Consider the following 22,959-nt stretch of genomic DNA (forward strand, 5'->3'; position numbering starts at 1 on the left):
TTTTTTTTTTTTTTTTATATATTTTATTGATTTTTTTATAGAGAGGAAGGGAGAGAGATAGAGAGCTAGAAACGTCGATGAGAGAGAAACATCGACCAGCTGCCTCTTGCACACCCCCTACCGGGGATGTGCCCGCAACCAACGTACATGCCCTTGACCGGAATCGAACCTGAGACCTTTCAGTCTGCAGACCGACACTCTACCGCTGAGCCAAACTGGTTTCGGCAAGGCCAACAGATCTTGGTCCCTCCTGGCCTGGCTTTGCTTTTTTCTCCATGTGACTTTGGGCAAGTTGCTATATGTCTCTCTGAGCCTCTTGTCCCCTCTGTACAAAGGGAACAAACAGTTCCCTGCTTCAGCAGGGATAATTTGAGGATTTGGGAGACCATGCATATAAAGCACTTAAGGCTGATGGCAACCCAGAGTGCAATGCCCAGCCTAGAGTGGGCCCTTAGCAACAGGGTGGCTTTTTATTTGTGATTATTTAGGCCCACATTATATATGCTGTTCTATAAACTGCTTTTCTCACTCAATGTTTGTGCCAGTGGATATAACCTAAATAATTTAGGTTAGAAAGTTAATTTGTGTTAAAGTTTTCTGAACAACCTGTGGCACCCAAGTGCTCAATATACATTAGCTACTATCATTATCACTGAAATAGCTATTTTTTCCGCTGGCTGCATAGTGTTCCATAATGTGTTTTATTTATTAAACAGTTTCTTGTTAGACATTGAAGTTTATATTTGTCAGTATTTTAAGTAGCACTGCTGTGAGTATCTTCACGTATTTTGACACACATATGCAAGTTATTGTCTAGATCAGGATTCTTATTTGTTTTTTTGGGGGGGGCCTCTTTTGCAGTCTAATAAAGTCTATAGATCTGTTCTTAGAATTATGTTTTGAAATGTGTAAAACAAAATACATAAGTTTCCAAAGAGAAAACACAGAGTCAAACTGTTAAAATACATAGGTTTCCAAAGAGAAAACACAGTGTCAAACTATTAAAGGAACATCATTAACACATTTAATTAGCTATTTTTAGTGGAGGGAGGGTCTGATAAGAGTCTAATTTTGAAGTAGCAATGAGTGAATGATTTTGATATAACTGTAGCTATAATACAAGTTTTCACTGCCAGTGCTGCTGTGGTTTATTGTCATTATTCATAATTTTTAAAAAAATATATATTTTATTGATTTTGTACAGAGAGGAAGGGAGAGAGATAGAGAGCTAGAAACATCGATGAGAGAGAGTCATCCATCAGCTGCCTCTTGTACCCCCCCCACTGAGGATATGCCCGCAACCAAGGTACATGCCCTTGACCAGAATCGAGCCCGGGACCCTTCAGTCCGCAGGTCGACGCTCTATCCATTGAGCCAAACCGGTTTCGGCTTATTATTCATAATTGATGGGAAATGCTAAATTACAATTAGTGAAAATGATTTTTTTCATCTAACATATATCTCATAGGTTTTTACATGTCAAATTGCTAAGCAAAGAGGAGGCATATGTTTTTAAAGCTTTTTATATCTGTGGCCAAATATCAGCCCCCACCAGCCATACATGAGAATACTTCATTTCCCCACACCCATGTAAAGGGAGTGACTTGGAACACCACCCTCCATTTTCTGGGGACTCTCTTACCCCAGGGAAAACAGAGCAGAGGGGCAGAAAATGCTCTGGGTGTTCCTGTTCTTGGAGAGATTCGGTCCTTTCTCAAAAGCAGAGGGGCAGGGAGTCCTAGCTTAGAGAAAAGGTCTAAGACAGCAGATGGGTGCAAATCAAAAGAAAAGAATGGATAACATGCCATGTGATCAAGATGTGGGCCACTAGGGATACTTATGCGTTGGTGATGGGAGTGCTTGGGTGACTGTCCTTTAAAAAAAAAAAAAAAAAAAAAAAAAAATATATATATATATATATATATATATATATATATATATATATATATATATATATTGATTTCAGAGAGGGAGGGAGAGGGAGAGAAAGATTGAAACATCAATGGTGACAGAATCATTGATCGGCTGCTTCCTGAACATCCCCTACTGAGGATTAAGCCTGCAACCCAGAATTGTACCTGGGACACTTCAATTCCCAATCTGATGCTCTATCTACTGAACCAAACTAGCTAGGGTGGTCACTGCCTATTAAAAGGTTACATATGTGGCTCTACCCATTAATGCTTTGATCCAGCAATTCCTTTTTAGGAATTCACTCCACAGTTAAACTCACAGAGGTACATAAAGACATGAAGACAGACACTTGCTGCAATCCTCTTTGCAATTGCAAATGTTTGGTGACCTAAATGTTCATTGATGATAAGGGCCTGGAAAAACTAATTATGGAGCAGAAATCAGACAGCATATGCATATGAGGCATGTCTGCTATGCAAGAGCTCCAAGCTAGTGTTACTGCTCAGAGCAGTGTTTAAAATAATTGTGTGTGTGTTTGTGTGTGTGAGAGAGAGAGGGGGGCGGGGGAGAAGGAGAGGGAGAGAGAGGGAGAGAATAGTGATGGGGGTTTCTTATATATGCACAAATCTCTGGACAAGAAATGCTACAGAGTTACCTCTGAAAAAGAAGACTGAGATGGTGGGGGTTAGAAGTGGGAGGGAGACTTGCTGTACACTTAATGTCATCTATACAGTTTGGGTTTTTTTCATCATGTGCTACTATCACTATTGTTTAAGTTTTCAGTGTAATATTTGATGCATACAGAAGAGTATTTGTAAAGTATTGAAGTGCTAGACCCTGAAGCTAGGTTGCCTCTCAGGTACCAGTTGAGTCTTTGGGCAAGTTAGATAACCTCTCTGGGTCTCAGAGCCCGGATAAAATTGGAACAACGATGATAACTTTTAGGGTTTCCAGGAAGATTCAGTGAGGAATCTAGCAAGTATGCAGAACAGGGCAGGGCACACAGTACAATCTCAATAAGAGGTAGCCATTATAAATGTAAGAGCATGATAATAAAGCCAATCAACCATGAATTCTGTCTTTAAAAAACAACAACAATATACATGTCTTCCCTTATAGTTGAGAGGAAACTTTTCTGCTTGTCTACTTAGATTTTTCTTTTAAGATGGATCTCTGGGAAGGGTTGAGGGGAGGGATCGTTTAGAGCCAGGGGGATTTACAAAGGAGACCTGACCCGCTGCTTGGAGCAGCCCTGTGGCTTCAGGTGAGTACCTCACCTGCCTGAGCCTCAGTGTCCTGACCTGGAAGACGGGGGTTAGTTGTGCCCACCTCCCAAAGGAGTTTTCCTGGAAGCTGTTGTCATGAGGTACCCTTTGCCCCTGCTGCCCCTGACCACTTGGCCTTGTTTCAGATGTGGACGATGAATATGAGGATGAGGACCAATGGGAAGATGGAGCAGAGGACATCCTAGAGAAAGGTGTGTGTGGGCCCCACCACTAGGGGATGTGACCCAGAGGATCCTGAGACCCCATCCTGCACCCCCATGCCCTGCACCATCCCAAACCCCACCGTCCTCACCTCGCTTCTTTCTGTCCTTGCCGGAGAGATCAGCTAGCTCCTACCCTTTTCCTTTGAGGCCCATGAGTTGGGGGGCGGGGGCTGTAGAGTGGTAGGTATTGTGGGGAGAGGACTCTGGGATCCCAGGGCCCCAGTAAATCCTTTCTGGGGGTTATAGGGTGGGTGGGCCCTGTCCCAAGATACCCCCCACTTCCTGGGCCAGTGCCCCCCTTCCCTGTTATTTTCCGTTTTGTGCGCCTCATACATTTCGGCTTCTCCCCCAATCACCTGGTGCCTGGCCTTTACTTTTGATTTTCACCCTTCTGTGCCCCTCCCTTTCCCTTCCCCCAACCCATTGGTTGATTTTGCTGCTATAATTTGGCTCATACTTTGTCTGCCCTCGCCCACCACCACCACCACCACCACCACCACCACCACCTCCTCTTCCTCCAAGTAGAAGAGATTGAAGGTAAGAACCTGAAAAGTGTGATTCCTCAACCCTCCTCCCGTATCCTGACATCTCCTCTTTCCTGCCCTCGGCACCCTCCCTCATCCTGATCCCTGTTCGTCCCTGGGGTCTTTCACTCATGTTAGGGTTCAGAGTAAGGGGGTTCTGGGTCCAGCCTCTAGCTATGATTGGCCTGAGGGTGTATATTTGTGTATGAGTATTGTAGGAGGTGTGGATGCAGGGATGGGTGGTGTGGGATGGAATTCAGGGTGTGTTTAGTCAATGGCTGTGAGATGGGGAACAGCTGGACAGTCTCTTCATGAGAAGCAGAAACCTGAGCAGGATTTGGGGGGTGAGAGTTGGGGTTTCCTCAGTGAGGTGTGTTCTCCCCAAGGCCCACCTCTGGCCCTCTTAGCCCCACTGCTTTCTCCAGGCCCCTGCTCTTCACCTTCTCTTACCCCATCTGCCCGTTCTTCTGCAGCCTCCAATATTGACAATGTTGTCCTGGACGAAGACCGTTCTGGGGCTCGCCGCCTACAGAACCTCTGGAGGTGAGCAGGGAGGGGGAACGTGGTGAAATTGGCTCCCACGGGGAGTTTTGGGGGTGAGTCAGCCCATCTTTTCTCCTCAACCTCCCATTCTTGTTTATCCTTCCCCCTCTCCTCCCAAGGGACCAGCGAGAAGAAGAATTAGGCGAGTATTATATGAAGAAATACGCCAAGACATCTGGGGGAGAGACGTAAGAACATTGGATGGGGGGATGGGGACCAGGAGAGGTGGTCCCCTTGTGGGAAGGGTCGGGGTCTGACAGAGCTTCACCTCTTCTTCCCAACTGCCCTTTTCCCTCCAGGGTGTATGGAGGGTCTGATGAGCTCTCTGATGACATCACTCAGCAGCAGCTGCTCCCAGGAGTCAAGTAAGGGGGTGGGATAGGAGGGCTGAGGTGGAACTCTTGTACTGTACTTGGATGATGTGCCCATACAAGTCATTCCTAAAATCAATCAGGACATGGTCACACAGGCAGTGGTGGGTGAAAGGAGGGAGGAGGGAGGGGTGAGAAGGCACCTTTCTCTCTCCGTATGTGTGGAAGAATGGGGAAAGGAGATGCAAGAGGAAGGATGGGTGTGATTTTTTTTGTATGTTTCATGATGAGACAATTTCACTAAAGGGTTTTCTTTCCCTCTCCTGTCTAGGGATCCAAATCTGTGGACTGTCAAGTGTAAGGTGTGTGCTCTGGCGTCATGGCTTAGGGGAGACAGGGAAATGAGGGAGGTGGCTTTGTCTGAGAGAAGTGTCCATGTGTCTTTTCTGAATTTCCTTGGCCTGATTGCCTTTCCACTCTTCTCTCTCCCCTCCACCTCACTGTCTCCCACCTTTGTCTTTCATGCTGTTCATCACTCGCGCTCTGTATTTCTCCTCTCATGTTCCTCTCTCTCCTACTTTTCCTTGCCTGATGACTCTTACTGTTATCTCTTGTCCTCTTTCCCATGTCTTGCCCTCCAACTCATCTTGTCTCATACGTCTGCCTCTCTTCCAGATTGGGGAGGAACGGGCCACAGCCATTTCCTTGATGCGCAAGTTCATTGCTTACCAGTTCACAGACACGGTACGTGTCGGCAGATGGCTTTGGGGGTGGGGGGACAAAGCCCAGAGGGAGGGAGAGTGTAGATTCAAGGGTACCACTGCCTGTTAAATGAGCTGCTTCAGCTAAGAAAAAGCTACTCCCTGAATTGAAGCGTTCTGTGTGCCCTGTCTTCTCTCTTTCTGCATTTCTGGCTGGGTTCCCAAGCTCCTGTAGCCCTCTGGAAGTCGGCTATTTAGCTTCCTGAGCTTTTTCTACCTGAGAGTGAGTTTTGCCTATTCACCAACCCTGTTGGGTAGCTGTCATCCTTTATTGTTTGAGAGTCCTACCGTGGGACAGTTTGACTAGGGGGGTCAGGGAACAGGTCTGTCTTGAGGAGAATTCCTTCTTTTCACACAGTCATCATTTGCTGAACTTTTCCTCTAGGCTGGTTCTTGTACTGGGAGATGCTGAGGATACAGTGGTGACCATGCCAGAGCTGGGCCCTGCCCTTTCAGGGCTCACTCAGCACACAAAACATGAAGTAATGCCATCTACATGCAAGGCAGCAAATGCATTAAGGGCACAGATCTTTCTTCAGACTGCCAGGGTTTGAATCCGGTCCCTGCCACTTCTATCTTTGTGACCTCGATCAAACCACTTCCTCTCTGGGTCCTGCTAGGGCCTCAGCATCATTAGGATTAAATAGCTGGGGCATGTCTAGCAGCTTGTGTTCAATAAATGTAGTTGTTGTTAGAGATATACTTCTCAGTTTGGAACCAGGAAAAACCTTAGAAAGGTGTCCTCAAAATTTGTGAAACATGGGGTCACTGGTGTACTAACTTTCTTACTTCATGTGCTTTGTTTTGGCTGAATATATTGCTTTTACCTGCCGAAGCAGTGGTGTGCGTTAGTGGGGCCAAGTGGACAGTTGCAGGATCTGCAAATTATGATTTTAAGTGTACACAAACCTCAATATTGTGCCCTGGGCAAAATTCTAGTAGCCCAGTTTGAGTTATGACTCTGATTATTGTTTTTGTTTTTATTTTTTATTGATTTCAGAGAGAGGAAGGGAGAGGAAGAGAGATAGAAACATCAGTGAGGAGAGAGAACGATTGATTGGCTGCCTTTTTCATGCCCCCTACTGGGGATTGAGCCTGCAACCCAGGCATGTGCCCTTTACTGGAATTAAACCCAGGACCCTTCAGCCCGCAGGCTGACGCTCTTATCTACTGAGTCAAACCAGCTAGGACTGTTTTTGTTTTTAATTAGCAAAATAGTACACATATAAAAGCTCAGATCTCCATATCTGAGTCCCATTTTTTACAAGTAATTACTGTTGGTTTGTATGTCTTTCCAGATCATTTTCTCTGCATGTTGAAAATTATATCTTGCTTTTTTATTTTATTTTATTTTATTTATTTTTTTTAATATATTTTATTGATTTTTTACAGAGAGGAAGGGAGAGAGATAGAGAGTTAGAAACATCGATGAGAGAGAGTCATCGATCAGCTGCCTCTTGCACACCCCCTACTGGGGATATGCCCGCAACCAAGGTACATGCCCTTGACCGGAATCGAACCCGGGACCCTTTAGTCCCCAAGCCAACGCTCTATCCATTGAGCCAAACTGGTTTCAGCTATATCTTGCTTTTTTAATAAAACACAAAGTGGTGTTTTATTGTACACACAATTATGCAGCAAGCCTTTTGTCAGTGCCATAGTCATCTTTCCATGCCCAGTAAATATGCGTGGTTCCCATTTTTTACTGTCACAACCGATGCTGAAATAAATTAATTGTATGTTTTTTGTTGTTATGAATCCTCACCTGAGGATATTCTTTTTTTTTTTTTTTTAACTCAATCTTTATTGTTCATATTATTACAAAGATTACTCATTTCTTCCCCCTTCCACCAGGTTCCCACCCCACCCTCCGTCCCCTCCCCACCCCATTGTCCTCATCCATAGGTGCACAGGTTATGTTCAGTCTCTTCCTGCATCCACCACTCCCCCTTACCTGAGGATATTCTTTCCACTGATTTCTAGAGGAAATGGAAAGGAGAGAGGGAGGGAGGGAGAGAGAGAAAGAAAGATTCCTGTGAGAGAGACATAACGATTGGTTGCCTCCCGCACGCACCCTAGCCAGGGCTGGGGATCGAACCTGCAACTCAGGCACATGCCCTTGACAGTTATTGAACCCGTGACCCCTTGGTTTTTGGTCTGACGCTCTAACCACTGACCCAAAATGGCCAGGGCTAATTATGTGTTTTTTTAAAAATTGAGATGTAGCCTAGCCGGTGTGCTCAGTTGTTGAGCACTGACCCATGAACGAAGAGTCACCAGTTTAATTCCCTGTCAAGTTGTGGGCTCTATCCCCAGTAGGGGGCATGCAGGAGGCAGCTGCTGGATGTTTCTCATTGATGTTTCTATCCCTCTCCTTCCTCTCTCTCTAAAATAGGGGTGTCGAACTCAATCAGAGAAGGGGCCAAAATCTAAAATCGAGCCTAAATCGAGGGCCGAATGGTTTACTGAACAGTCATAAACTGACAATGTCATAAACTGACAGCGGAGTGCAGTGATGACAGTGCGGTGCGGGCCACATTGCAAGGCCTGGTGGGCTGGATTTGGCCCGCGGGCCTTGTGTTTGACACATGTGCTCTAAAATAAATAAAAACACATTTTTAAAAAATTGATATATAATTTACATTCCATAAAAGTTATGGTCTGGTGGATGATCCTTTTTTTTTAAATATATATTTTTTATTGATTTTTTTACAGAGAGGAAGGGAGAGAGATAGAGAGCTATTGTAGAATGGTTTCGGTGATGATCCTTTTTATTTATTGCTGGATTTGGTGTTTTATTTATTTTTTTAATATATTTTATTGATTTTTCACAGAGAGAAAGAGAGGGATAGAGAGTTAGAAACATTGATGAGAGAGAATCATTGATCAGCTGCCTCTTGCACACCCCCTACTGGGGATGTGCCCGCAACCAAGGTACATGCCCTTGACCGGAATCGAACCCGGGACCTTTCAGTCCGCAGGCCGACGCTCTATCCACTCAGCCAAACCGGTTTCGGCTATTGGGTTTTTTCTTTTTTTTTCTTCTTTTTAATTCTCTATTTCATTTGTTCCCATTCTAATCTTTTTTTCCCCATTCTTTTTTTTTTTTTTTTAAATAGGTTTTGTTTGTATTACACTTATTTATTTTTATATTTTTATTGATTTCAGAGAGGAAGGGAGAGGGGGAGAGAGAGAGAGAGAAACATCAACAGTGAGAGAGAACTACTGATTGGCTGCCTCCTGCATGCTCCCTACTGGGGACTGAGTCTGCAACCCAGCATGTGCCCTTGACTGGAATTGAACCTGGGACCTTTTAGTTCACAGGCTAATGCTCTATCCACCTAATGCTCTATCCACCTAGCCAAACCAGCCAGGGCTATTTTCTTTTTTTTTAAGTTGGCATTTACAGCTGTGTACTTCTGAGCATGGTTGTCTTCACATTCTAAGTTTTTAGTATATATGTTTTGTTTCCAGTCTTGTTTGTTTGTATACAACTGCAGTGAACATCTTTGTATCCATGTCATTGGGCCAACATGTTTCTGTGGGATGAATTCCTGGAAGAGTGACTGCTCAGGTGACAGTTGTCATTAGCAGTTGTGTCTCACTGTTTTCTCCCATGGCTCCTCGGCCTTGCAGCCCCTGCAGATTAAGTCGGTGGTGGCACCGGAGCACGTGAAGGGCTACATCTACGTGGAGGCCTACAAGCAGACCCACGTGAAGCAGGCCATCGAGGGCGTGGGCAACCTGCGGCTTGGCTACTGGAACCAGCAGATGGTGCCCATCAAGGAAATGACAGATGTGCTCAAAGTGGTGAAGGAGGTGGCCAACCTGAAACCAAAATCCTGGGTTCGCCTCAAGCGAGGCATCTATAAGGATGACATCGCACAGGTGCTTATGCGTGGGGATGGGTGGCCTTGGGAGTCAGGACTCATGTTCACACTTCTGCTCCTTTGTTCTCCCCTCCTCCTTTCCAGCCCCTTTCCTAGTGCAGAGAGCAGCACCCCACTCAGATTAGGTGAAGCAGAGCCTAGGTTTTGTCATGAGCACACAGGAAATGGATGACCATTCTGTGCATGATGAAAGCATGTTGAGTAAAGATCTGAAAGAGGTGAGGGAATGAGGCACGTGGAGTTATTGGGGAAATGTATTGGGACGTAAGATAGGACCATCTCTTACTGAAGCAGTGTGGCAGGTCGTGAGCTCAGGAAGGCCCATCATTGGGCTCTGGCTTTTACTGGAGTAAGATGGAAGGGCTCTAGGGATACAGTGTGACTTTGTTTTTAATAGAATTACTCAGGTGACTGGTTCTCAAACTGCGGGGATGTTGCCCCCAGGCTATATTTTAGCAATGTATGGAGACATTGTGGTTATTTCAACTGCAGAGTTGATTCTGACATCTAGTGGATAGATGCCAGGAATTCTGCTAACATTTTACTATGCATGGAACAGCCCCCCACAATAATTACCTTTCAATAAATTTAAAATTTTTTTACCTGGCTGAGAAACAATTGAATAGACTACATGGAACTACAGGAGCAGGGAGACTAGTGATTCCATGGTGGAGGTGGCAGTGATGGTGGTTCAGGTCTAGGCTGGAGTAGTAGAGGATGGGAAAGAGGTCAGAGTTTTTGAAGGCAGAGCTGACAGGACTTGTGACAGATTGGATGTGGAGAAAGAAAGGAGTTAAAATTACTCCCAGGTGTGCCTGAGCAGAAGGAAGGGTGGAATGGGAGGAGAGTGGGAGAGAAGCAGGTTTGGGAAACAGGAGGTCAGTTTTCATTGTGCTACGTTTGAGGGACCTTTCAGCCATCTAAGTGGAGGTGTCAAGTCAATTTCAGAGTTGAGGGGAGACAGGCTGGAGAGAGAATTTGGGAGTTGTCAGGAATCTGGTTTCCCATCACTCTCTATCCCTATCCCTCCTGTATCTCTTTTTTTCCTGTGTCTAGGGTCAGGGAGGGAGGGCTGGGCCCTTCCTGATCACTCACCTGTCCTTCTCAGGTGGATTATGTGGAGCCCAGCCAAAACACCATCTCTCTGAAGATGATCCCACGCATCGACTATGACCGCATCAAGGCCCGCATGAGTTTGGTACCCTGGGGATGTGACGCCTCTGGGGGAGAGGGAATGCTTTACCCCAGTTGTGGCCAAGCCCTCCTACCTCACCTTCCACCCGTGCCCCTTTTCTTCCACAGAAAGACTGGATTGCTAAAAGGAAGAAGTTTAAACGGCCTCCACAGAGGCTGTTCGACGCTGAGAAGATTAGGTGAGTGTCCTTGGGGACTGTCTGGGTTGGGTCCCCAGAGCTGTGGTGCAGAATGTGCCTTTGCAGTTGCCTCACAGGGATGGACCCCTGACAGGTTTAGTTTGGGAGTGGTTAGCTGCGAGGATAGCCTGAGCAAGTCACTTAACATCCTCATGCCTCAGTTAACTCTGCTTACAAACATTAATAATAACAACCTGCTTCCTTGGATTGTAGGGAGAATTGAATGAATTAATATGCATGTGTGCCCAGAGTATCACTTTGCATGTAGTAAGCATGATTAATAGTATCATATATTGAAATGGGATTTATCGACACGCCAGGTTTTACAAAGTCTCTCCCCCTGATATCTTGATGCCCAGGCAAATAAGATGAGGGTATAGAGCCCCTACCCTCAGGGTGTCTTTCTCCCCTCCCCCTCCCCAGTTGGATGGAACTCAGAGCAGCTCAGGGATTCCAGCATTCCAGATCTAGCAGGATTTCCAACAGGAAGGTAGGAGAGGAGGATATGGAGAAACAAGAGCTGCCAGTGACACTTGCCCTCTGATCTTGTTCTGGAACCCGTTGTGAGTCAGGCAGACAGTTTTTCATCATCACCATTTTAGAATGTGCCTTTTGATCTGGATTCATAGACCTGGCTCCTACCTCCCATGACTGAATTTGACCCATTTACACCACTGGTTCCACCCGACTGAACCTTCCTTTACTTTGTAGTAGAGAGCAAACCAGAGTGACCCCTCCCTGCCCCCCAGCGAGCTGAGGCAACAGTGCCCTGACAGCCAGCAGAGCATGCGTGTCCCTCTCCCAAATGCACCCTGTGAATGACAGATGTCTGAGTGAATGGCAGGTGGAGCTCAGCCTGCTCTTCCATACATCTCCCATTTGGGGAATGGGAGAGGCTTTCCACTCCCCGGAACAGGAACTAAATGTCTCCCCCACCCCTCATGCAGGGCCAGTAGAACTAAGGAACAGGCTTCGCTGTCCCTTCCCCTGCATTTGAATCCTGACTCAGGCTTACAGCTGGGCCATGTGGTAGGCCTTTCCGAGCCTCATTTCCCTGGAAAATGAAGAGCGTATTACTGATGTCACAGGCTTTGGGGAGGAGTCAGTGAGGTAGTGTGTGTCCAGGCCAGGCACGGGCTGAGTGCTCCATGAATGTTAACTCTGAAATTTTGTCCAACTGGTATTTACTGTGTGTCTGTGATGTGCAGATACTTGGAGGGGAAAAAGAGGAGTCTCTGCCCCTCTGGAGCTGCCATTCTGGTTAGGAAGGTGAATCACACAGTAGTTAATCAGTGCATGATGCGCTGTGGTGACAGACAAAGCAGGGAAAGGGCAGTGGGGTGCAGGAGGGTGGGGGCTGCGTGGCTGCTCCTCTCTGTGTTGGATGGCATGAGATGGTCATCCTGAAGTCTTCCCTTGCCAGTGGAGGAGACGGGTACAGCAGATTCTCTCTTTTTCTTAAAGTATTACATATGTCCCCTTTAGCAGATTCTCTTCTTAACCTTCCCTTCCAATCTTCTCTCCCTCACAAAATCCCAGGTCCCTGGGGGGCGATGTTGCCTCTGATGGTGACTTCCTCATCTTCGAGGGGAACCGTTACAGCCGGAAGGGCTTTCTGTTTAAGAGCTTCGCCATGTCTGCTGTGGTGAGGGTCCCAAAGGGTCGTGCTAATGGCAGTGGGGAGGGGGGAGGCCAAGCTTTCCCTCCTGCAGCCCAGGCCCTGGAGCAGTGGGTTATCTAGGTCTTTCCAGGTAACCCTCAAGTCAGGAGTGTCTCTAGGGAATAATTCTCACTGACACTGGCTTACATCCTCTTCCCTTGTCTCTTGGGGATCAGATCACAGAGGGTGTGAAGCCCACACTCTCGGAGCTGGAGAAGTTTGAGGACCAGCCGGAGGGTATTGACCTGGAGGTGGTGACTGAGAGCACAGGTATTTGCTTTTGTCTGTAACTTAGGCCAAGGAGGAACAGGTGGCTCATGGCAGGCAGCCCCCATGTCAGCCCCATGTCTGCCCCTGCAGGGAAGGAAAGGGAGCACAACTTCCAACCTGGGGACAACGTGGAGGTATGTGAGGGTGAGCTCATCAACCTGCAGGGCAAGATTCTCAGTGTGGACGGCAACAAGATCACCATCATGCCCAAGCATGAGGACCTCAAGGTAGGTACCCTACTGTCCACATGTATATACTGGGATGAGGGCATGACATTGTAGCCATGAGTAATATGAGGTGGGTGCTGGGTTTAGTCTGCATAGGAGTGTGTATGTGTGTGTGTGTCTGTGAGTCCGAGGGCTTGTCTAGGCTAGCATGGTGGGTCTAGGGTGAGGCTGTCTCCAGGTGATCTGAGATAGTGTTGAATCTGATGTCATGCCTGGGGACAGGTTGGCTCCATGGGATAAAGGGTTGTCTAGGCTGATCTCCTGTCTGAGTTCAACTGTCTCTGGGGAGGTCTGAGGGTTGTCCCGATGGATGACCTAAAGTAGTCTGGTGTGAGCCTGGAGTAATCTTGGCTAGGGTCTTTTCGAGAACTTGAATGGATACTGAGGATGGGTGGGGCAGATGATTTGTGGTTGCTTTACCTGCTCATTGTCCCCACACCCAATCCCCAGGACATGCTAGAGTTCCCGGCCCAGGAACTTAGGAAATACTTCAAGATGGGGGATCATGTGAAGGTGATTGCTGGCCGATTCGAGGGTGACACAGGCCTCATTGTGCGAGTGGAGGAGAACTTTGTCATCCTCTTCTCCGACCTCACCATGCATGAGGTAGGTCAGAGGGTGGGAGCTGGCTGGATATGCATCCATTTGGGCCCTGCTTCACTCCTCTCCCTCTCTTGGCAGCTGAAAGTGCTCCCCCGGGACCTGCAGCTCTGCTCAGAGACGGCATCAGGTGTGGATGTGGGGGGCCAGCACGAATGGGGGGAGCTGGTGCAGCTGGACCCTCAGACCGTGGGTGTCATTGTGCGACTAGAGCGGGAGACCTTCCAGGTGTGTGTGCTGCACTCATTGGGGGCTTCCTCTCTCTTCCTCTTTTCATCCTGGGAGGTGGCAGAGTATGGCAGGGAAGAGCCCAGGCTGCTGTGTGTTGCAGACCTGCCTCTGTTGCCCATAGCTGGCTGTGTGAGATTAGGCAGGTGGCACGTCAGTTACCCTTTCTGTGTTTCCGCTTCCCACCTATAAAATGGAGATAGTGGCAGCATCTACCTAATTAGTTGTGAATGAATTTCTGAGGTTAAATATGCACCCTGGTATTCGGTGCTTGTTAAAGTAAGGGGTGTTGCCGGTACTCTCCTTCACCCAATCTCATGGATGTGGGAGCCACACAGCATAGTGCTTTGAACCCTGCATTCTGGGTTCACATCTGTGTTACTTTGGTACTGTGTTACCCTGGGCTGCTGACTTGCCCTCTCTTGGCCTGAGACACCACATGTGTAAGATGAGAATCATGACAGCATCCATCTCAGAGGGAAGTTTTAAAGCTTCAGTAAAATCTTATCTGAAAGATTTAGCATGGGGCCTGCCTGGTACAGAGTGACAGGTAAACATTAGCTATTATGTTAATATCTACTCCTCTGCCCATCTTTCCAGTTCCTGGTGTTCAATCAAGGGGGTGGAGTCTGATTTGGAACATTTTCGGTTGACCCAGTGCCTAGGGGCTGGCGCTCTGACATTTTGGTTGACCCAGAGCCAGGGAGCCTAGATGTCCTGCAGTCTCCCACAAGGAAGGGTCATTCCATTTAAGGGAAGCCTTACTCCAGGTCACTATTTTCACTTTCACCCCTCAATATCCCCCCTCTCCCTTCAAAGGTGCTTAATATGTATGGGAAGGTGGTTACTGTCAGGCACCAGGCTGTGACTCGGAAGAAGGACAACCGATTTGCTGTGGCCCTGGACTCGGAACAAAACAACATCCATGTAAAAGACATCGTCAAGGTCATTGATGGCCCCCACTCAGTAAGTATGAGCTCCTGCCCATCAGCTGCGTCTGAAAGAGTAGGGGTGGGCACAGCCATGAGTGACCGTTCTTTTTCCTCCAGGGCCGGGAGGGTGAGATTCGCCATCTCTTCCGCAGCTTTGCCTTCTTGCATTGCAAAAAACTGGTGGAGAACGGGGGCATGTTTGTCTGTAAGACACGTCACCTGGTGCTGGCTGGGGGCTCAAAGGTAAGGTGGGCATGGTGGCACCTTGTGTAATGGGTGCCTGGCTTGGCTCTGCAGCCTTCCCTGACCCCAGGAGAGACAAAGAATGGGCTGGTAGAGAATTAGAGGGGCAGATGTCAGTGTCGGGTCCTCAGCAAAGTGTGAAGAAAAAGGTTTATTGGGTTTCTGAGCTATTTACTAAATCATTCATGCATTTGGTTTTATTGAGCACCTATTAAGTGCCAGACATGAGAAAGGTAGTGGATAAGAGGCAAATCTGTCTTCTTAGAGCTGTTACTTTGGAGGTGAACAGATAAGTACATACATGGCCCAACATGCAATGTGGGGTGAGATGACAAGCACTAGAAGAAAAGTAAAACAGGAAAAGGATACAGAGAATGATGGGGAGGGGGGTTTTTATTTTATTTTTAACTTTATCTTTATTCTTAAGTTTTAGAGTTATACCTTTAAACATTTTTTTTGAGGTTGTTCCATTTATTTATGCATTTATTAATATGTGTCCTGATCGAACCCACAACCATGATGTATTGGGATGAAGCTCTAACCAACTGAGCTATCCCACCAAAGCTCAAGATATACCTCACTTAAAAAAAAAAAAAAAGAAAAAAAGATATATATATATATATATATATATATATGTTATTTATTTTTTTAAAATATATTTTATTGTTTTTGTACAGAGAGGAAGGGAGAGAGATAGAGAGCTAGAAACATCGATGAGAGAGAGTCATCGATCAGCTGCCTCTTGCACACCCCCCATTGGGGATATGCCCGCAACCAAGGTACATGCCCTTGACCGGAATCGAACCCGGGTCCCTTCAGTCCCCAAGCCGACTCTCTATCCATTGATCCAAACCGGTTTCGGCTATATGTTATTGATTTTTTACAGAGAGGAAGAGAGAGGGATGGAGAGCTAGAAACATCGATGAGAGAGAATCATTGATCAGCTGCCTCTTGCACCCCCCCCCCACACTGGGGATGTGCCTGCAACCAAGGTACATGCCCTCAACTGGAATCAAACCTGGGACCTTTCAGTCCACAGGCCATCGCTCTATCCACTGAGCCAAACCCGTTGGGGCTTTTTTTTTCAATTTTAGTCTATGTTTATTGGTGCCAACAGTGATCCTTTTTTAAAAAAATTTAATAAGTCTTTATTGTTTAGATTATTACAATTTTTTCCTTTTCCTCCCTTAGCTCCTTTCCACATGGTTCCCACCCCACCCTCTTCCCTTACCTCTATTCTCATCCATAGGTTTACGATTTTTTAAAAAATATATATTTTATTGATTTTTTTACAGAGAGGAAGGGAGATAGAGAGCTAGAAATGTCGATGAGAGAGAAACATCGACCAGCTGCCTCTTGTACACCCCCTACTGGGGATGTGCCCGCAACCAAGGTACATGCCCCTGACCGAATCGAACCTGGGACCTTTCAGTCCGCAGACTGACGCTCCGCCACTGAGCCAAACCGGTTTCGGCTCTGCTTTTGTTTCTTGGCCAGGAAACTCTTGATCCTGAAAGTCTTGTGGGAAGACATGGTGAGGGAGAGGCGAGCGCACGCACCTCGATGGCGGAGAAAGAGCTAAATACCTCTTGTTTTAAGATGATCAGACATAGACATATTCAAATATAAGTATTTGATTTTACTCCACAGTCTATCTAGTTGCTATTTGTGACTGCTATGGAACATTCCTCTTACTACAACAGTCTTTACTCTGGGTGTGTGGCTGAGGTTACAGTATGGGTTTTGATGGTGCTATTGATAATGCCTGCTTCATTTCCTTTCATTCCATTACTCTAATTTGCTTTCTTTAAGTGAATTTTATCCTGGGTCAATATAATAATATATGTTTAGAATACTATTTTGTTTACGAATGTTGAAAAGTGATCCAAAATAGTTTTGGGGCAACATAATGCCTATTTTAAATTTCAGAAAATCTGGCTACCAAAACTAGTAGTTATCTAAAAGTAGTTCATCTTTGCCCTGTTGGTGTGACTCAGTGGTTGAGCATCATGGTTTAGATTCCCAGTCAGGGCATATGTCTGGGTTATGGTAGTGGGCTTGATCACCAATAAGGGTCTGTGCAGGAGGCAGCCAATTAATGATATGTGTGCGTGCGTGCGTGCATGCGTGTGTGTGTGTGTGTGTGTGTGTGCGCGCGCGCGCGCGCGCCCATATATCTTTCCCTCCCTCCCTCTCTCCCTGTTCCTTTCTCTCTGAAATAAAATAAATAAAATTAAAAACAAACAAAAAACCTTAAGAAAAAACAAAAGTTTAAAAAAAAAAATAGTTGAACTTTGTTGTAGTTGTCCTTGTCAATGGAACAGAGCATCCTTCCTTAGCAGAGAGTTATCCTATGTGCTGTTTAGGTTAACTTGCATATTTTCTGCTAGAGCTGTGTATATGCTGCCCCTGTGGGAGGCAGGAAGGAAGGGAAGGTGGACTATAAAGGAGAGCACTCTCTCTACCAGAGGTGTGGTTATTATTTATTTATTTTTTAAAAATATATTTTTGTTGATTTCAGAGAGGGAGAGAGAGGGATAGAAAGAGAGAAACATCAACGATGATAGAGAATCATTGATTGGCTCTCTCCTGCATGCGCCCCACTAGGGATTGAGCCCGCAACCTAGGCAGGCACCCTTGACCAGAATAGAATTTGGGACCTTTCAGTCCATATGCTGATGCTCTAGCCACTGAGCCTAACTGGCTAGGGTGAGGTGTGTTTATTTTAAAAGTAATACAAAATTGCATGATCGACTTTGTTAAGTTTAAATTTATTCTGCTGCTCTAATCCACTAACAAATGAAAAATGGTTCTGATTTTTTAAAAACCCGTAAGTTTTAAAGGCTAAATATTACTGATAATATGTACATACATTAATAACATTGTTAACATGATATATTTCATTTTCATCTTACATTACTTTCTTTGTGTTTGTGAGAAACCCAAAGGAAGTTTATTGGCATTAAAGAGAAAAATGTCTAATAGATATTTATAATGAAAGTTTTCCTAGCTTTTTCCTTATTTTTTTTAACTACTATGGTCTATAACGGATAAGGATAGGAGGTAGAGAATGATGGGGGGTGCTGCTTTAGATAGAGGAGGTTAAAGAAAGGCCTTAGGTGATATTTGAGCAGAACCTGAATATATGTATGGAGAGCCACATGAATATCTCAGGGACACAGCAAGTGCAAAGGCCCTGAGGGGTATTTGCAGGAAGGTTCTATAGAACCAGGTGTCAGAAAGAAAATCAGGCCTGGGGTCTGGGTAGCTGGGACTAGGAGGTGGTTTCCTTAAGGCCCTGCAAATGGGATGATGAAGTCCGTGGCGTGCAGTTTTTGTGTCACTGGGGATTTAAATTCCTGACTACCACATTTCAGTTCCACGCCTCGACTAGGGCCTCTTGATTAACAGGCCCACGAAGGCATAGGAGTGGTGGCAGTTTCCACAAAGGGAAATTGAGGTATTGTCACCAGAAGGAGGTGGGGATGGTGGCCAGAAGGTTCAAGTAGGAACTGTTCTCAAATGCAGGCAAGCAGTTTGGCAAGGGGGCTGGGAGTCAGTCACCCAGACCCTGCCTGTCAGTTCACTTCTTGTTCCTCCTTTAGCCACGAGATGTGACCAACTTCACCTTGGGTGGCTTTGCCCCAATGAGTCCCCGGATCAGCAGCCCCATGCACCCCAGTGCTGGAGGTGAGGGGGAGTCAGGATGGGGCCATGTCTGGGGATTGGGGAGGGAGGTTCAGCCCACAGTCACTGAGTGCCTACTCTGGGCCGGCTCAGTCAGATGGGGCTCACAGCCTAGTGGAGACCAGGCCCTGCCCCATAGTGACAGCCCAGGGTGGTCAGGGCTGTGATCGGAACCCCAGAGAAGGCTTCTAACCCAACAGGGGAGGAGAGGAAAACTGGTGAAGAGAGGGTTTGTGAGTACCCTAGCTGGGCACAGAACGTGAGGGGAGGGCATGGCCCTGGGACTGGTGGTGTTCTTTTCCCCCCTCAGGTCAGCGTGGTGGCTTTGGTAGCCCAGGTGGCAGCAGTGGCGGCATGAGCAGGGGTCGGGGGCGAAGAGACAATGAGCTCATCGGCCAGACTGTGCGCATCTCCCAGGGGCCCTATAAAGGTGATCTGTGGAGGCCCGGGGAGGGGGCATGGTGAAGGAGAGCCCCACCCAGTCTGACTTCCTACTCTCCACCAGGCTACATTGGTGTGGTGAAGGATGCCACGGAGTCTACGGCCCGAGTGGAGCTGCATTCCACCTGCCAGACCATCTCTGTAGACCGTCAGCGGCTCACCACAGTGTACGGGCTGGGCCAGGGCAGGCTGGGAGTGGGTTATCAGGTGGTGAGAAGGCCTACTCACCCCACTAGTTGTCTCTGTCCACAGGGGCTCACGGCGCCCGGGTGGCATGAACTCAACCTATGGGCGGACACCCATGTATGGCTCCCAGACACCCATGTATGGTTCTGGCTCCCGCACACCCATGTATGGGTCTCAGACACCTCTTCAGGATGGTGAGTGCTCCCCAGGGGACAGGGAGGAGGCGTTATGTGGTGGGGACTGGAGAACTGGAGATAGAACAGTGCTGAAGGACACTCTCTCCTGTCACAGGCAGCCGCACCCCGCATTACGGCTCACAGACACCCCTGCATGATGGCAGCCGTACTCCTGCCCAGAGTGGGGCCTGGGATCCCAACAACCCTAACACGCCATCACGGTGAGGACCAGTTGCTGAGGGCACAAGGTTTTTTGAGTTACTGTGAGTGTGTGCCATGTGTGAGTTATGCTGGGTGTCTGGGGAGTAGAGGCTCACCCTGAATTCTCTGCTTCCAGCCCTGGCTGGTCTGTGAAGGAGTAAGCATGGCTGGGACAAAATAATCTTTCTGACTCAATAGCACACTGGTTAAAATCTGGGTTTGGAGATTGTGTGACTTTGGTCATATGACAGGTTGTGTGACTCTGAGCAGCCTAATCTCTGACTCTAGACTCCTCGGCTGTGAAATGGAGGCTTCCAGATGAGGCTGTTGTAAGGTCTGGTTACAGTGCTGTTCTGGAAGCATTTGCTACATTGTTATGATCACCATTTTAAACAGACTTCTTTCTCCAACAGGGCTGAGGAAGAATATGAGTACGCCTTCGACGACGAGCCCACTCCATCCCCACAGGCCTACGGGGGTACCCCTAACCCCCAAACACCTGGCTACCCAGACCCCTCATCTCCGCAGGTTAACCCGCAGTACAACCCACAGACACCGGGGACGCCAGCCATGTGAGTCCACTAGGGTAGCCCTCATTAACTCCTGCCCAAACTCTCCCCAATGCCACCACTTCCTCTTCCTTGTCCCCAACAAATGGCCCCTTCACTCCTTGTCTCTGCAGGTACAACACAGACCAGTTTTCCCCCTATGCTGCCCCCTCTCCACAAGGCTCCTACCAGCCCAGCCCTAGTCCCCAGAGCTACCACCAGGTGGCACCAAGCCCAGCTGGCTACCAGAACACCCACTCTCCGGCCAGCTACCACCCCACACCCTCGCCCATGGCCTATCAGGTGCTGGTTAGCTGGCATGTACCTTGAGGGTGGTGGCCTAGGGTGGGTCTCAGGCCTTTAAGGACAAGCAGCTCAGATGACCTATTCCCAACAGTACTGCCCCTCTTTCTCCTACAGGCCAGCCCCAGTCCGAGCCCTGTTGGCTACAGTCCGATGACACCTGGAGCGCCCTCCCCTGGTGGCTACAACCCACATACACCAGGCTCAGGCATTGAGCAGAACTCTAGTGATTGGGTAACCACTGACATCCAGGTGAAAGTGCGGGACACCTATCTGGATACGCAAGTGGTGGGGCAGACGGGGGTCATCCGCAGTGTCATGGTAAGTGGGGTTCGGGCTGGTGGGTAGGCAGGCATCCTCTCCTTTGGGTGTTCCATAAAGTCTGTTACGTTCATGACTGGGGTTCCCGCTGCCTGGAATAATGACTGCCACCCATGAGTATGGCTACTTTGTGACATTCTCTTCTGAGATCAGTTCCGTAACATGGACTGAATGCTCTGTTGTGCCAGGCTTCACCCACAGCGCGAGGCACCCACAGCCCCCGGGCTCTCCCTGCTCCAGCACTACTGGCCTCTCCGTTTTTTAGTCACCGAGTTCCCTCTAGCCTCAGGACCTTTGCTCATAACTTTCTTCTGTCTAGAATTCTCTTCCTTTCATTCTTTGTCTAGTTAACTTCTCTATCTTCAGGAAAGCACCCAAGCTATTTCAGGTCTATATCTTATAGGTCCACATAATTCTTTCTCATGGACCTCTGCCTAAAAGCTTTAAGTTTGCCCTGGTGACTCTTTGATTACTAATCCCGTCTTTATTCCTAAATAGTCCCAGTTCTTAGTTGAAGAACTGGCACCTTGTTTGGCTCACCAGTAAATAGTGAATTAAACATCAGAGACCAAGCAAAACAGCTCCAGGCTCTGCCCTCCCAGATTTCATATTCTAGTGGGACTTGTTACCAGACTTGCCCCGACAGCCCAAGTGGCCAGAGCTGGACTATGGGAAGCCCAGAGGGCAAACTCAGAGAAGGCACCTTACCGACTTTGGAGGGGTCAGGGAGGGCTTCCTAGAGGAGACATTGCACTGAGACCTGAAGAATGAATCGGAGTAAGTGGCTGGAGAAGGGGTTAAGTATGTTCCAGACAGAGAGGACTCTCAAAGGCCTAGAGGTGAGGGAAAGCCTGACACGTTTTGGGGAGTTGAAGTATGTTCATCATGTCTGGAACATAAAGAACTAAGCCGGAGAAGTGGCTGGGGAATGTGGACTGTGTCCTGAGGACACGGAGATCATGGAAGAATCTAAGCAGGGATCAGATATGTTTTTTGGAATTAATTCACTATGTTGCCCTATCAAGGTGATGGGTGGTGAGCCTGGGGACTAGAAGCTGGGGGAAGGTCAGGCTGCACTACAGGGCCTGCGGAAGAGGGGGGTAGGAGAGAGGAGGGGAACACCCTCAGGAGGCTGAATGGACAGGCCTCAGAGCTGGAGGTTGTCAGTGAAGGAGCCAAGACAAGGTTCAGAGTCTGGCTGGGGACTGAGGAATTGTAGGGCCATCCCTGGCCCAGGAGGAGCAGGTGTGTGGAAAAATCTGAAGCCATTTTAGGATGAAGAGTTAAGTGTCTGAGAAGCAGTGTCCCTTTTGGCCTAAGGTGGCTTCATTCTGATGCTTCTCTTGCTGATCTGGTCACCCTGCCCCTACATACGACTCCAGACCTTGGACCCTGGCCCAGCCTTGGCCTTTCCTGCTGTGTCACCTTGGAGAAGTGACTTCCTAGAATGAGCACTGAGCCCAAGTCCCCTGCGTGTGAGCATCAGCCCTAAGTTGGGAGCAGGTCAGGTAACCAGGTTGTCCCCACCCCCAGGGAGGCATGTGTTCTGTGTACCTGAAGGACAGTGAGAAGGTTGTCAGCATCTCCAGTGAGCACCTGGAGCCCATCACCCCCACCAAGAACAACAAGGTAAGGAGGGACATGGCTGTGAGCATGGGCTGCGGGCACTGGCTGCGGGCATGCACATGACGCCGTGCCCACTCTCCAGGTGAAGGTCATCCTGGGCGAGGATCGGGAAGCCACAGGAGTGCTGCTGAGCATCGATGGTGAGGATGGCATCGTCCACATGGACCTCGATGAACAGTTCAAGATCCTCAACCTCCGCTTCCTGGGGAAGCTCCAGGAGGCTTGAGGCAGGCCGGGCTGGTGAACTTTGGCAGACATCTGGCAAATAGAGGGTGTCCCTTTTTCCTTTCCTAGTCCTTGGTTCTGACATAGGATTCAAGTGTGGAGCAGACCCTAGCTTGGTTGTTCAGTATTTCCTTTGTTTCCCTTTCAGGATTCCTATCTTTCTCCTTGATGTTTATGGGAATCACAGTAGAGTCTGGGGGAGGGTCCCCATCTTCCTGTATCCCCCCTTCCTCAGCTTGCTTTTATGTTAGGGTCTTACAATAAAAAGCTGTCAAAAGTC

The 22,959-nt window shown here is 47.8% G+C and overlaps 1 protein-coding gene across 8 annotated transcripts in view; it reads left to right on the forward strand.

Annotated features, from left to right (window-relative positions):
* The window catches only part of SUPT5H (SPT5 homolog, DSIF elongation factor subunit), a 32,027-nt gene extending 9,068 nt beyond the window's left edge, over positions 1 to 22,959 (forward strand). For 6 of the 8 annotated variants that reach the window (XM_084861395.1, XM_084861400.1, XM_084861393.1 and 3 more), the window contains exons 4-30: positions 3,326 to 3,391; positions 3,926 to 3,940; positions 4,401 to 4,470; positions 4,590 to 4,658; positions 4,770 to 4,835; positions 5,113 to 5,143; positions 5,457 to 5,525; positions 9,179 to 9,430; positions 10,541 to 10,630; positions 10,735 to 10,805; positions 12,345 to 12,450; positions 12,642 to 12,735; positions 12,826 to 12,962; positions 13,413 to 13,568; positions 13,644 to 13,790; positions 14,610 to 14,756; positions 14,840 to 14,965; positions 18,571 to 18,655; positions 18,963 to 19,082; positions 19,158 to 19,260; positions 19,346 to 19,473; positions 19,571 to 19,676; positions 20,070 to 20,228; positions 20,339 to 20,507; positions 20,625 to 20,828; positions 22,362 to 22,457; positions 22,537 to 22,959. In XM_084861395.1, the coding sequence (XP_084717521.1) occupies positions 3,326 to 3,391; positions 3,926 to 3,940; positions 4,401 to 4,470; positions 4,590 to 4,658; positions 4,770 to 4,835; positions 5,113 to 5,143; positions 5,457 to 5,525; positions 9,179 to 9,430; positions 10,541 to 10,630; positions 10,735 to 10,805; positions 12,345 to 12,450; positions 12,642 to 12,735; positions 12,826 to 12,962; positions 13,413 to 13,568; positions 13,644 to 13,790; positions 14,610 to 14,756; positions 14,840 to 14,965; positions 18,571 to 18,655; positions 18,963 to 19,082; positions 19,158 to 19,260; positions 19,346 to 19,473; positions 19,571 to 19,676; positions 20,070 to 20,228; positions 20,339 to 20,507; positions 20,625 to 20,828; positions 22,362 to 22,457; positions 22,537 to 22,680 (3,026 nt within the window). In that variant the 3' untranslated portion in view covers positions 22,681 to 22,959. The remainder of the gene's footprint in view (positions 1 to 3,325; positions 3,392 to 3,925; positions 3,941 to 4,400; positions 4,471 to 4,589; positions 4,659 to 4,769; positions 4,836 to 5,112; positions 5,144 to 5,456; positions 5,526 to 9,178; positions 9,431 to 10,540; positions 10,631 to 10,734; positions 10,806 to 12,344; positions 12,451 to 12,641; positions 12,736 to 12,825; positions 12,963 to 13,412; positions 13,569 to 13,643; positions 13,791 to 14,609; positions 14,757 to 14,839; positions 14,966 to 18,570; positions 18,656 to 18,962; positions 19,083 to 19,157; positions 19,261 to 19,345; positions 19,474 to 19,570; positions 19,677 to 20,069; positions 20,229 to 20,338; positions 20,508 to 20,624; positions 20,829 to 22,361; positions 22,458 to 22,536) is intronic. The other 2 variants (XM_084861398.1, XM_084861399.1) reach the window with 2 other exon arrangements.

This window comes from Pipistrellus hanaki, assembly GCF_964339955.1.
Source record: "Pipistrellus hanaki genome assembly, chromosome: 15".
Classification (NCBI taxonomy): Eukaryota; Metazoa; Chordata; class Mammalia; order Chiroptera; family Vespertilionidae; genus Pipistrellus; species Pipistrellus hanaki.